Genomic DNA, 14,809 nt, shown 5'->3' on the forward strand with positions numbered 1-14,809 from the left:
CAATATGAAAGAGTTCATAATATATTTCTTGAGCTCTATGCATAACACCCCCTAATAAAAGGATATCCTGTTTCACATATTCCAACAATTCATATCTTTTTGGGATACAAGTGTTCTTCTCCCATTTTTCTAAAATCAATGCAATTTTCGTTTGCAAATTTATTTAGAAAAATAATGATTTTCATATATATTTAATTTCAGGTGGCCTCTTAGTTTTATTGGCACTTAATTGTTATCTTATTTTAGGGTTAAGTATTTAATACACTATTAAAATCATTTATTTTTTTTTATAATTGATGAGACCTTAATATGAACATATATATATTTTTTTATTATCGATATATCTGACATCTTTATTGTGATGATATATTACTCTATTAATGATTTTAATGTCTAAAAAATTCCATGTGATTCACAATTGATTGGGTATTCATCATTAACTCATACTTTACCATCAAAGGTCGAAATGATCTATTTACACACACTTCTATTTATATCTCTATTTAGCAAATAACTATGGTATTGCATTCTTTTGCCTCTAACTATTCCTTAGGTAGAGTATTATATACTTTATGTTCTTAATATTTTTCTTTAAAAATTCGTTAGCTTTAACAACTAAAATAATACATTTTAATTAATTGAAGGTCAAATATGCTAAATTGTTATAAATCCATTGAATAGTGGATGACCATTTGGTTTATTGATGAACTACTAAATTCATGTATGTGTATTCCCTAGATGATATGAATCCCCTTTTTGGATAACAATGTAGATAACTATGTATCTACTAGTTAAATGACTTTTGGGAGTGATATCTTAACACTATAAATAGAGATATCACTCACTATTTGATTGACACTGGAATAAGAAGAAAGTCTTATCTTCCATCTTACTTCTCTTGTCTTCATCTCTTTATATTTATATTGTCATGAACTTAATTTTATAACATAAATCATATAATATAAAGACAAAGATCACAATAAAAGAATAATTCGAGAATCAAAATTATTTTCTTAATTTATTTTATCCTATATCTTTTAAAATAAATTATAAGCATCATAAAATTTATTAAATTCAATAATATCTCTTTCGTCGTAAAAATCACCTAATCTTTTTGGTATTATATGAGGAAAACAAAATTTCAACCATCTTTATCTTTTGATTGTTTTAACTTTACACAAAATAGTACATCCACGTTTAAATTCTCAATACTACGTTATTAAAATATATTCAACTTACTCTAATATATTTCACCAAAATGATATTAACTTTTACTTCATAAAAATTGTCACGTCATCGTCTATTAACCTAAAAAGAAATATTTGTATATAATTAATATTAATGACAATTAAATTAAATTAAACCAAAATAAAATTATCACATAATTATTTATTAACATAAAATAAAATATTTATATTAATTAATGCTATTAATAACAATTGAAATAGATCAAATAAATCGAATCAAAATCGATAACAATCGAGTTCCAATCCCATCTAAAATTAGGACATCTGCGCCCAACTTGCCCCAAAGCGCTGGCGGAGCCCCTGGTTTTTTTGTACTTCATCAGTTTACATATACACACACTTCCTTTTTTCTTCTCTCAATTTCTCAATTTGCCCGTCCCCTTATCGGACCTATTTCATCTCCGGCGACGTTCCTCTTTGCCTATTCATCAAACAGTCGGGGGACAAGGCAATCCTCCGCTGCTTCTTCTTCTTCTTCTTCCCCATTTACATAATTGCTGTGGAAACCCTAGGATTAATCATATGGAATTGAGCTTTGTTCCTCTTCTTAAATTGGTTGTTGCATCTGATGCGTGAATTGGTTTGATCTATTGCTTCGACGTCGGTCGGAATTTTCGATTAGCGGAGGGTACAATGGAAAATCAATTGCAATTGGCCTTGACCAGTCCTACGACGCCGTTCTCGAGCTTGTTCGAGTCGCAGAAGGAAATCCTTAATAGCCAGATTTATCAGCTCCAGAACATAGTTGTGCAACAATGTAACCTCACTGGCGTCAATCCTCTCTCTCAAGAGATGGTTCGTTTTCTTAATCTTTTTTTTTTCTTCTGAATTTGCCTCTTGTACTTTGTTGGTAGTGACTGTTTTAGGAAATGTAGGAACTAGCATTGGTTAAGTTGACACTTCATTATGTTTTATGGTTAACTAGATTAACCTTTTTACAGTACAGAAATGGTAATGGATTTATGTATTTGTAAGTCATAAGTGTAATATAATTGTAAAATTGAAGGATTAATAAATAACTTGAGATGAGCAGTGTGTATGTTGAGGACTAGCATGTCTTATAGTTTCTGTTTATCCAGAAGGATAGTAAAAACAATAGCTACCTTTTGGCATATTTTACATTCAGAAAATTTAAAATCTCCGGTGTGGTTTGTGTGGCAGAATTTATTTCACAGAGAAGAATTCCTTAAGTTTCCAGTTCAATTTTTTAATGGAAGAACTCCTTGACTGCATTCCTTTCCCAATCTTTAATGACCCTCCTAAAACTTATACTAATACCCCTAAAGGTCTTTAAGTAATCAGTATCAGAGTATCTTTCTCTTTACTAATCTATTTACATGTGTATATGCATTCTCTACGGCTATCCCTTCAGACTATACATCCTTCCCAAACCTAACACTAGAGGCATCATTCATCGTAGAGCCAATACATCTATCTACTCGGTCCCTCACCAGAAATCATCCAACGAGTGCTATTCCATTTTTAGTTGATATGAAATTACCCGGTACCTATATAGACTTAGTTACCTGTGTTTGTGGGAGCTAGCAAGTACTAAGCTCCCCAAACACCAGTGTCATTAAAAATTTAGAGCTTGAATGGGTTAACGGATTGAAAAGTAGCCGATAAGCATTGACTGCTGAATTGATTTTATAAATAAGTAGTAATGTATCATATCTTTCTTCTCCCTAAAAAAAGTAATTATGTGTTCGTGTAGAAGTACCAAAATTAATAAGCAGTTGAAATGTTTGGAAAAGAAGTGTTGATAAACAATTTTTCCATTAAAATGATTAATGTATCCTTAAAGTTATTTTCAAGAATTATATATTAAAAAGTATGTACCAAGGAGAAGAACAAACAACAAAATGTAATGGAAGTGAGAAAAGAGTCCTGTTTTGGGAGGAGTGTTTTGAAAATTTTAGATAGTTTTAGGCAAATTAGAAGTGCTTATTTGCCGAAAAGAGATAAGTTGGGGGTGACCAACTTGTGTCTTATGTTGATTTTGGCTTATAAGCAATTTATGTGTTTACCAAACATGAAGTTAGTGGATATAATATCTTTCGATGACACATTTTCCTCTTGAGATTAATTTCATAATGATCTTCTTAAAAGTGCTATATTGAAAATGAATTATCTCTTTTCTCTTTTGATACAGAGAAATCCATCTGGAGCCAACTCTTAGGACCTACCACAACCTTCGAAACTCGGGGATAATGAGCCCACACCCCTATCTCCTGATTCCTAACCTCTCTCTGTTTCCTCTCTACCAAATTTCCCTTCCTTTCTTCCCTAGAAAATTTCTGATCAATTTCTCCAGTTTGTTTGCTCGTAGTACTACCATAATACATGATTTATAAGTTGGTCACAAACATGAGATTCCTCTGCTGAATTAATTTTTCTATTCTTAGATTCGTACATACAGAGCTACAGTTATTACACGTCATCTCTTTACATTGGGTGATTTGGGAAATTATTTTTGCTGGTGGCTCATTCATTTTTCTTCCGTTGTGCAGGCTGCTGGAGCTCTTTCAATAAAAATTGGTATGTCTCCTTGGCCTAAATTAAAATCATTATGCTTGTGTAGTCGAGTAATAAATTAGTTGACTTGGATCCCTTCTGAGAATGAAAAGATAGTAGGTCATATTGACATGTTCATTTGTTACTCTTATATCATTTTTTGCACATTGATTAAACTATGTGAAGCATGTTACTTTTTTTCGGTGGTTCTTTCATTTTATTCTATTTTATTTGCTTTTTACTTGTCATTTTGTTTTTAATTTTCTTTTCTTTTTGCGTATCATTTTTAAAAAAAACTTATTTGCGTTAGTAGTAGTTCTTTTTGTTGCCAAGTATAAAATTGCTATGTACCAGAATTACTTCTCTTGATGTTTAAGGTGAACTTGCTTTATGATCTAAGTTGCTACTGTCATCTTTTTCTTACAAGATGATGCTTCGATCCAAATTATATGTAATGCATCTTTTTAGTTATTAGCGTAAATGATGCTCTTGACTTCTTCAATTTTTGTGCAAGCTACTCTGATTCCATTTGTATTCTGTTAGTTTAACATCATCTGTTGCAGGCAAAAGGCCAAGGGATCTCCTAAACCCCAAGGCAATCAAGTATATGCAATCTATTTTCTCTATCAAAGATGCAATCAACAAGAAGGAAACACGTGAAATTAGTGCTCTTTTTGGTGTGACAGTCACACAGGTGTGTCCCTTTTCATAGTCTTTAGTAATCCTTTCTTTATTCTACGTGGTTGTAATTTTGTTTAAAACTTTTCTACATTAGTGAATGTCGATTATTTTAAATGTGATTGGATTCCTTGTCTAGAAATTGAGTTTGGATCATAGATCAATAAGAGCAATGGTTTGACTTGTAAATCTCAGTATCTCTCATTTGTTTCATGAGCAATGGTTTGGCTTGTAAATTTCAGTATCTCACACTTGTTTCATGCTATGATGTGCAATAATCCTAATGGTCATGATTTGTCATTGTTCAAAAGATTTGTATTTATCCGTGGAACGTCACTCTTAAAAACTATGGAAGGAGCTTATGTTGGTGGCATTTGCATGCTAGTTGCACCATCTTTCTTTAGTTCAGTTTTGCTGTTTTGGGTATTAGGAGCAACCTAGTGCTTTTGAGAACAGGCTATTTCGGAATTATGCACCTCTTTGTGTATGATGATGTAGCTCTTTAGTCCTTAGAAATACATTCTCTTTTCTCCTTCGCTTTTTGGGCGGTTTAGGTATGGACAGATACCTTAATCCCTTCTGCATAGACATTCAGTAGCTCTCCCTGGTGCAATTTAAGCTGGAAGATGATAATAAGATCTGTGCATTCTCCATTTCATCTTCTCTGACAACTTTCACGTTGTTTGTTTGAATACCATCTTTGCATTTGCAGGTTCGAGATTTCTTTGCAGCTCAGCGCACAAGAGTTAGAAAGTTCCTGAGGTTGTCTAGAGAGAAGCCTATCACAACCAATTTATCTATTGAAGGCCCGATCCCTTTGAGTTCTGATCCTAGTTCACAAACAGAACCAGTTCCCCTAGACAGTGCGGTTCCAATCTCTACAGAGGAGGGGCCATCTTGTTCGACACAAGATGAGGTCCTAACTGCCATGGATGAGAGGGATAGACATTTTGTTGATAATATTCTTACTTTAATGTGCAAGGAAGAAACCTTTTCTGGGAGGGTTAAGCTGATGGACTGGATCTTGGAAGTACAAAACCCCTCTGTGCTATATTGGTATGTGAGAGTTATGGTCGTTGAATTTAAATTGTATTATAGTTTACTCCGTTCCTAATATAATTTTTTTTCTTAATACATATTTATAGGTTTTTAACTAAAGGGGGTGTCATGATCTTATCTGCATGGTTGAGTGAAGCAGCTGGAGAAGAGCAAACCAGCGTTCTTCATCTCATCCTGAAGGTCCATATTGATCCTCTAATTTTAGATCATTGCCCATGATGTCATTTTTTCTGCCAGAATATTGTTGTTCTAATGGTTGCTTGGTTCTCAGGTACTATGCCATCTTCCTTTACACAAAGCATTTCCTGGACATATGTCTGCTATACTGCAGAGTGTTAACAGTCTGCGATTTTATCGGACTCCAGGTGTGTTGTCCTCACATTCCGCAGCTCCTTATTTTATCTTTAGGTATCTCTGTGCTAAAATAACACTAAAAAACTTAAACTGCTCATCTCCATGGCTTATACATTTCTGGTAACTTGTCTGAAGCTAGAGTTTGATTGATATTCCACATTACATAATTTCCTGAAACTTAGTTGGATATTAAGGAAACATGTCAATCAAAGTCAGCACAGCTTTTTATACTAGCAGTGGCATCTCTACTGAACTAATTACTTAGTGAAGTACACATTACATAGTGCCGCTCTGTAGAATTATGCGTATATGGTATGTCATATTAGGACATTACTTTCAGAAATCACTGTGCTGGTAATGTAATCATTTTCAATGTTTTGTTATCTCAGACATCTATTGTGTTTTTGCTGTCAAATAAGGACAGTATTCTTGGAAACTATTGCACTGGCAATACATTCAACTATATCTTTCTTTACTTCAGATGAACTTTTGGACTTTCGATGTGAAATTTTTTTAATGATCCTGATTTGATACTTTAACTGATCATATTCTGAGAGACAATGGAAAGCTTTACCGAATAAATATTTTTTTGTTTCTAGATTGCATCAGTAATATAAAGTTTATTAGATAAGAAGACACTACTAAAATAGATTTGGTTGCATTTTCTTTTATTTGTATCATCCGGTCAGAGTAATTTGCTATTTCGGTGGGGTTTATACTGTATTTTCATGATAGCTGACTTCTGTACTGTACTATACTTAACACTTTTTGGGAAGGGGAGGGGGGTGGATGGGTAGTTGAAAGAGAGAAATCCTTCTTTAGCTCCATCAGTATTTTGGATCTCATTCATCTGATTTGAAGATCAGATATCTCAAACAGGGCAAGAATTTTGCTTGCAAGATGGAGCAAGATATTTGCAAAGAGCCAGGCTTTGAAGAAACGTAATGGGATTAAATCTGCTAGTGATATGCATGATGAGTTGTTATTGCAGCAGAGGTAAGCTTAGGTCGTGCCTCAAAAACACCTGATCGACTTTTCTCATTTATCAACACATTTGTTGCTATTTGCAGCATTAGCGAAGTTGTGGGCGACGAAATATGGAACTCAAAAATTGAGGACGTAAGTTTATTGCGTACTTGAGTGTATTTGGTTTAGAAGATGCTATTTATTTGAATAAAAAAGAAGAGCAGATTTTCTATTCTTACTTTATCAATTTCCTTCTGTTTGGTATTTTAGGAAGAAGGTCATGCAAACCTCTGCGGGACTTCAGAGAATTCAAGGTCTGTTGTGTTCTTACTACCTTGCGTTTTGTAATTGTTGATGAATTTCTAAGCACACACCTCTTTTCAGGAAGTTGGATTCTCCACAGCCAGTTAAATTGCTTATGGCATCTTCAGATGATTCTAACAAGAGGCTTAAAGGAGCTTTGGTGACTAGTATCCTTATATTCCCCTATGGTTAAGTGAATTTGTCAATAACTTTCAGTGTAAGGTCTTCGATTGAATGATGGCTCCTCGTTCTGAGGACAATAAACTGTCGTTGGAAGAGATTTTGATCTCTCATTTATTTCTATGCTTTGAATTTATTGGTATTCAGAAGTTTCCATATGACATACTCATCAAATAGATTTGTGCATGGTAGGGAAAAGAGCTATGGTTTTTCCTCTCCTTTTCTGATTTCTTATACTAGCATAGAATCCCTTAACTACTTCAGAAACTCGAGAGCGCAGAAAAGTTCAGCTAATGGAACAACCAAGCCAAAGAACAACGGGAAGGAGCCTAGGAAGACCAGCACCTGCAACTCAAGGCCGCCCACTCTCAGCAGATGATATCCAAAAAGCAAAAATGCGTGCACAGTTTATGCAGAGTAAATATGGGAAAACTAATAATGATGACAGTTCTCGGGTGAAGCCTCAAGCTCCAAATGGAATTACCTCTTCACCAAATGGTATCTTGCTTGGAGCTCCAAAATTTCAAGACCGGCCTAAAGTTGAGGAATGTGAAAAAAAGCTCAATAATGTTGCCTCTAAAGAGCCCAATCAACTGGAAAATCATCTCAAGTTGAGTTTTGACGTAGAGGAACCTTCACCTAAAAGGTGCAAGAAAATGCAGATCCCTTGGCGGAAACCACCAGGTAAATTTTCTGTTTTTGCTGAAAGAACGTTCTTGTTAATCTGTAGATTTAAGAAAATGAGGAAAATTAGTTTTTTTAATCGGTTGGAAAGGCAATCTCACCTATCTTGTCTAATATTATTGTTCAAATTTTTTCTCCACAATTCCCTTCATTATTATTTTGCTTTCTCTGGCCCAACTTTCCCTCTTAGTCTGTTTAAAAAAGAATGTCACCTTTCTATAATTAGAAACAATTTAACTTTAAAAATTTCCTTTTACCCTTTTGATATGATTTATAGCCACACAAATGGTCACGGTCTAGACCACACATTTCAGAAGTTTCGTTTCTTTCTTTAAATTTGTGCCAAGTGAAATGGTGGCACACTAATTGGGACGGAGTGAGTATTACACAAAATTCAACTGTGAGAATCGTCTCTAGTAAAGTAGTTCGCAACTCAACCTTCGTCTCTAACTTGCCATACAATATGGTTAGCACGGTCTTTTACTCGTCAGATAAAAGAAATGAAAAGAAAAATTGTTTTTTTGAGCTTTGCTGTCTAATTATATTTCCATGGTAGTCGAGCTAAAGACGACCAGGTTTCTGTTGTCTTCCATAAATTCATTATTCTAGGAACTATTTACTGGGGAAATATCGATGTGGCTTAGTAAAACTACATGCTCAACTCTAGAATTATCTCCAAAGCGAACTGTTAGTTTTCATTCTTAAACTATCAATTGGGCATCTTCGGAGTGAGGTCAAGATCTTTACATCACAATAAGCAACTGTTCCCATTTGTTTTTTATTGTTGTATTTTGTAAATCTCTTGGAAGTTATGGGTTTTCTGCGGAGCAGTTGATTGCCAAATGTGCCTTCTCATTCTGAAGGAAATCCTACTTGCAAGTAAAGGGAAACTTTTTGCCCCGACACTGATGAAAATGTTCCTCGTTATGCTTAAAATCAATCAGACAGAACTAATCAGAAAAAGAAGCACTGAAGTAAAGGTTATGGGAGACCTGTCTTGGGAAGATATGAATCTATCTTTTGGGAAGATATCAATCTATTTTTTGAGTCTAACTGCTTATAGTGTGCTTTCATAGATGATCAGTATGAGAGGCCAGAACATGATAAATTGTTTTCTCTGTTTGTGGTCTTTGGTTGTTTTAAAATTTGTGGACAATGGTTTACACTAAATGGGTCTTTTGGTACAAAAATTAATATTGTAGGCATTAGTAGTGCAGGTATCAGTTGTGTAGGGTTTATTTTTATCGAAGTGTTAGGTTCATTGTTTCCAACCTCATCTTGTGTTTGAACTAAAACTCTTTAAAAATCTTCTTTCCAATTATACCCTTAAACTACTATGTAATTGGATGAAGGTTAGGTAATTTCCGAACAATATTATTTTAAATGGCCTTCTAATTAAGCTTGAGAAAAACAATTTTGTTATCACGTTTCCTATTTTTTCACTTGAATTATTTGAGGATAAATAATTGTCATCTTAATAAATTGATTACTCACACATGTCTATTTTCAATTTAAAAAAGATTAACCATCTACTTTTAAAATTGAAAAAACAGTCAACAATGGTAAAATTGAATAAATCATCTTCATTTACACATAAAAATTGCAAGTTATAGTTTAAATATGTATTTAATTTTTTAAATTGTTCATAATACATTAAATTAAGATCTCAAACGTCATGTAGTGATATATTTGCCTTTTTAATTAGTAAATGTTGAATAACTCACATTTCAAATTTGTATTGGAGCTATTTAGTAATAGACAACTCTCTCTAAATAATTTATAAGCTAATTTATTTAAATAAATTTACTAGTACAAATATAAAATATATAATCAAGAAAATAAGCAAAATAATTAAAATGATTTTGAGGGATATTTTTGTCTTTACATAGACTTATACCATGGCATTATATCTTATGTATTACTAATACCTCCAAATGGATGATATTAGTAATACATCCTATCATATAGTGTAGGATGTATAGCTAATCCATGGATTAGTTATCCATAGGCTCTAATTCCTACCAAACATAGTACTAAATAATACCATACATAATACATGGTCTATTTCTTTTAACGCGGCTTACCAAACGACCCCCAAAATTTTTGTGGAAAATGGTTTACAGTAAGGGATAAAAACAATTCATTTTCTGCTGTGATACCCTTTCTATCTTTAGAATTTACTCTGTTCTAGTTTTACATCTACACACTATTATCAAATTACCATAACTACCCCCATTATCCTGCAAAATTTTTAGGGATCGTTTGTGTAAGTTGTGTTGGGATTAGTTATGCCTCTTTTAGTTATCCTGGTATAATTTCTTATTGACTGTTAAATTTTTTTGTATTATAAATAACATGCATTGCATAAATTTTTAGTTGATTGTCTACAAAAACACCCTTCAACTTATTTAGTGGAAAAAGGGTTTGAAGGACCTCATGGGTATTTTAGTCATTTTCATTGTTTATCTCGGAATAACTGATTCCGGTACTATTCCACCCTCCAGTAGGGATGATCTATTCCGGTACTAATTACTAATCTCGTCATAACTTATCCCAAGATTAGTATCCAAACAAGGAATATGGCACTACTAAATTTTATCTCTGGGCTATCTATGCTTGTTCAGTAGACTAGGCGATCCGCAGAGAATGTAATATTATTACAGGGTGTTATTATCAATCATAATTTTTGTTTGGTCAAACACTGGAGCTAGTTTGGCACGACATGTTAATGAAGCCAAACGTATGTTCTTATTTTTCTATTGTTTGGGGTTTGGATTTTTTCTTTTTGATTAAAATGGCTAAGATATAGGTGTGTTTGGCACTGATGGGAAAGATTTTCGCAAAAAATGCTTTAGTCAAGGTAAATATTATGTAGTGCTTAATTGCATTCAATCGTGGAAAATATCTTATGCCTGTTTATTTGTCTTTACAAATATTCTACCATTCAATCAACACTAAGGGTAGTTTGTAGTTGGTTTGGAGATGAGTTATGCACGTATATTCTGCATAAGTAATACTATGTCCCAGCATTACTAATACACCATATTGATACTTTTCTTACACTTAATCAAACGATTTGTCAGCTGTTAATTCAGTATCTAATTCTAAAAGATATCGTCAAAACACTAAGAGAATACCTTGCAGTCTTGCACATTGCATGATTATTACGACTATCTATTCTTATATTGGAGATGATCTAAAAAATGGTGATCTGACTTAAAGATGTTTTTCAAAAAAGTATTTTCATCTAAGACGTTTTTCTCTGTACAAAGAGCACCTTAGAAAAGAAAATGTCTTCTTTAAAGGCGCGGACAAGTAATTGCCTGCTCTTCCTATAGCTGCCTTAGTGTCATCAATGACTGTTCACTTTCATCAGCTCCTGCCGTTGAACTCTTCCTCACCTTCACCCAATCACTGTTGGCATGAAGGAAAATTTCGGAATGATGAAAGTTTTATGTAATTTATTGATAAGTTTCTTACCTTGTCTATCAAAAACAACTTTACCCTCCTTAGCTTTCATTTATGGGATTACGTTGGGTTTGTTGTTGTACTTTTTATTTACTGGGTAGATATCAAAAGATCATATTAGAGATTGGTGTGGGGGTGGGTGGGTTCTTTGTCCAAAAAGAAAATTTGAACTGCAGAGAATGACTGACCCAACCACATTCCCTTGTGGGGTGGCATTCATCAGACTTGCAACATTGGTTGCGGCAGATTATGAGATCTTTCTTATGGGTCTAAATTGTAAAAATAAGATATTTGCAGTGTCAGTTCCTAATCTTCCCCCCTTCCCTCTCCCCGCGCACACCCCACAAACAACGTCAACACATTATCGCAAAGAAAAGATGTAAATAAACTCATGAAAGCAACATGTAGATGTTGCCTGTAGATGTACGTTTCTTAATGCCAAATGCAATCCATCTTCTGCATATGTAGGCAGCAATGCTAACATTCGATAAACTTTTTCCATGCACATGATTCCAAGAAGCCAACTCCTAATTTGAAGCTTAAAAAATGTAGCTTGATGTTGGATTGGTTGTTTCTTGTTAAGCTCCAAAACTGTGGACAGGGAAAACAAGCAAGTGTTTCAAATGTTAATGGTGGTACGGACATGGTTATCCTTTGATGTCGTGTGATTATTTTGTTTTATTATCTTGGCGGAGACAAAAATAAGGTTGACAAACAGCGGCTCTTTTATGTAGCTCAGGGTCTTGACCAGTTTATCGTGTGTTATTGCGTCCGATTATTCAACGTTGATACTCATATAATTCTGGCCTTTCTACCCTCCCCTCCTCCTTTCAGTTCCTGGCTCGATGTGTAGAAAATCCAGGATGGAAAATTGTAGACTCATCATTTTCATGTTGAGGATAAAAAATAGCTGTGTAATAACCAGTTTTGTTACTTTTCAGTATGTCTTACTACTGTGTCTGAAGTTGCAAATAACTTTTTAAAACAACACTTCTAAGTGGTAATTTTTGCCTTGTGGTTTAACAATTTGAATCGTCCACAGCTGCTAGCTAGTATGTTGTTGGTTGATAATGCACGCATGCGAAAGTTTGAACTCGTGTCTGTTAATGGTCATCATTATTCATCCTTTCTTGTTTGATGCAGAAATGCAGCCCAGCGATGCATGGAAGGTTTGTGCTGGGGGTGAGAGTAAAGAAGTCGATGTTCAGAATAAGAGAATCCGTCGAGAGAGGGAAATCATTTACAGGACAGTTCAGGAAATTCCATTGAATCCTAAGGAGCCTTGGGACCGTGAAATGGACCCTGATGACACATTAACCACAGAACTTCCGCTTGAGCAATTACCAGATGCAGAAGGTGAAACAGATGTTTTGCCGCAGGAGGACAGAGAAACTGAAGCTGCTGCATTAGCCAGTACATCAAATGGCATTGCAACTACAGCAGAACCTGATGTAGAGTTGCTTGCTATACTGCTAAAACATCCAGAGCTGGTTTATGCTTTGACGTCTGGCCAAGGTGGAAACTTGTCCAGTGAGCAAATTGTAAAGCTGCTTGATTCGATCAAAGCCGATGGGAGGAATTCACTGAGCATTCAAACAAATTTAGCCAGAGACGCTGAGAAGAAAGTTGAAGTTTCTCTTCCATCCCCCACTCCTTCCAGTGATCCTGGAACGGTGCGTTATTTAGTCACATTTTGTACAGATTTTAACTATTATGGAATTTGGGCGGGGCTTTCGTTTCCTCACTTCTCTTCTCTCCTCTCCTCTCCTCTCTTTCCCTTTTTTTTCTCCACTTCTTCTTGTTTAGTTTTTCCAGATAAATGGACGAGAGACAAATAAACGAATAAATAAAATAATCATAAAGCAAATGAAGCATGCACCCTGAGAATCTCCGCTTACTTCAAGGTCCCCCTAACACAAACAAAGATGTTTCACATATTCATGAAAAGTAAAATAGATTACTTAAAACTAATATCATGGGTTAATTGTTGTGCTATACTGTCTTGAGATCTTAGTACTTTTCTGAAACGGGTTCTAATTTTTTTGAACTTTTTTTTTTTTGGTCTTTCATGCAGAGTGGATTGTCGATGCAGAACTTTGCTAAAAACCCTTTCTCGCAGAGAAGTTCAATGGTGGTTCCAGAAGCAAATGGTGTACATCAACACGCCGCGTTGGTCCAGTCGCAGGAAATGCTTCAAGCTAGCAGTTTGGTGCATCAGCAGGTCACCCTTGCGCCACAATTGGCCCAACAGTTGGCACTGCTTCAAGCAGCTGCAGGGTCTTACGGAAATGATCATCGACCATCTCCACTTAATCCTAGTATAAACCAGACAGTCCTTACAAATCCTATGCATTCACAATTATCCGCCGCCTCAGAACCAGCAGTAAATAGAAATAATTACTCTCCCTTTGGATTGACGGAATACAATCAACAGAGTGCCACTGCAGCAGCAGCAGTAAGAATCCAAGGTGAAACATATGGTAATATTCGATCTTCGCAAATGCCTATAGCTAATGTACAACAAAGAACTATTAGCCTACATGCATCTCAAAGGCCACAACTACAAACACAGGCACAGCCTGGATATGCACCTGAACATATGTGGGGGACTATACCAGGATCAGCTTTAAATCGGGGTTATCAAGAAAATGCCATTCCTAACCATTACAATCCACATGTTACCGGGCATGTAGAACCAGGATTACAACAGGCTACGTGGAGAGGAAACACCAACTATGCCGAGGGAGCTGGGTTTGAATCTTGGAGTCCTGATGATAGCCCTGTTAGGCGTCAGGAACAGGTTGCAAGATGGAATTACACACAACCTCAGATGAATATGAGAGACAGCTACATACCTGATTGGTCTGCATCGCGTAATCCTGGGCATTATTCTGGCTATCGTGGTCCTGACGATGGTGGTAATAGGAGGTGGGGTGACAGGAGAAGATAACCTTCAAACGGCTGGCCATTTGATTCTTTTGACGTGAGATATTCTTTAGTGTTTACATTAGAGTAGAAAGTTCTCAATAGGGGGTTGCATTTTTGCAACGTGAAATGGTTGTAAACTTATAATGTCAGCATGTCACATCACTTCATTTTGTTTTCCAATTGATACCTGTCAGCAGAAAAATAGAAAATAGAAATTCAGTTCACTTGGGATCATGCCAAGAATCTTAAGAGAAAAAAAAGAAGAAATTTATCCTAGTCAAGGGATTGCTGTGTCTTGATTGTGTCCCTCTTGAAAGTTGAAACATTGGGGATAAATTATTTCGAGATCATTTATTTTAGAACAAGTTATTTTATCATAATTCATATATGTGATAACCTAAAATATAAGTAGTGCGATAATGCAGGAT

At 35.0% G+C, this 14,809-nt stretch overlaps 1 protein-coding gene across 1 annotated transcript; it reads left to right on the plus strand.

Moving 5' to 3' along the window:
- Positions 1-1,441: 1,441 nt before the first annotated feature.
- LOC101255241 (homeobox protein LUMINIDEPENDENS) lies at positions 1,442-14,761 on the plus strand. The gene is made up of 13 exons (XM_004247399.5): positions 1,442-2,042; positions 3,758-3,785; positions 4,325-4,455; positions 5,152-5,495; positions 5,585-5,678; positions 5,770-5,863; positions 6,719-6,848; positions 6,923-6,971; positions 7,089-7,132; positions 7,203-7,288; positions 7,566-7,985; positions 12,597-13,126; positions 13,528-14,761. The coding sequence occupies exons 1-13, from the start codon at positions 1,881-1,883 to the stop codon at positions 14,401-14,403; spliced, it is 2,988 nt and encodes a 995-aa protein (XP_004247447.2). The 5' UTR covers positions 1,442-1,880; the 3' UTR covers positions 14,404-14,761.
- Positions 14,762-14,809: the final 48 nt, after the last annotated feature.

Source organism: Solanum lycopersicum, chromosome 9, assembly GCF_036512215.1.
Source record: "Solanum lycopersicum chromosome 9, SLM_r2.1".
Taxonomy (NCBI): Eukaryota; Viridiplantae; Streptophyta; class Magnoliopsida; order Solanales; family Solanaceae; genus Solanum; species Solanum lycopersicum.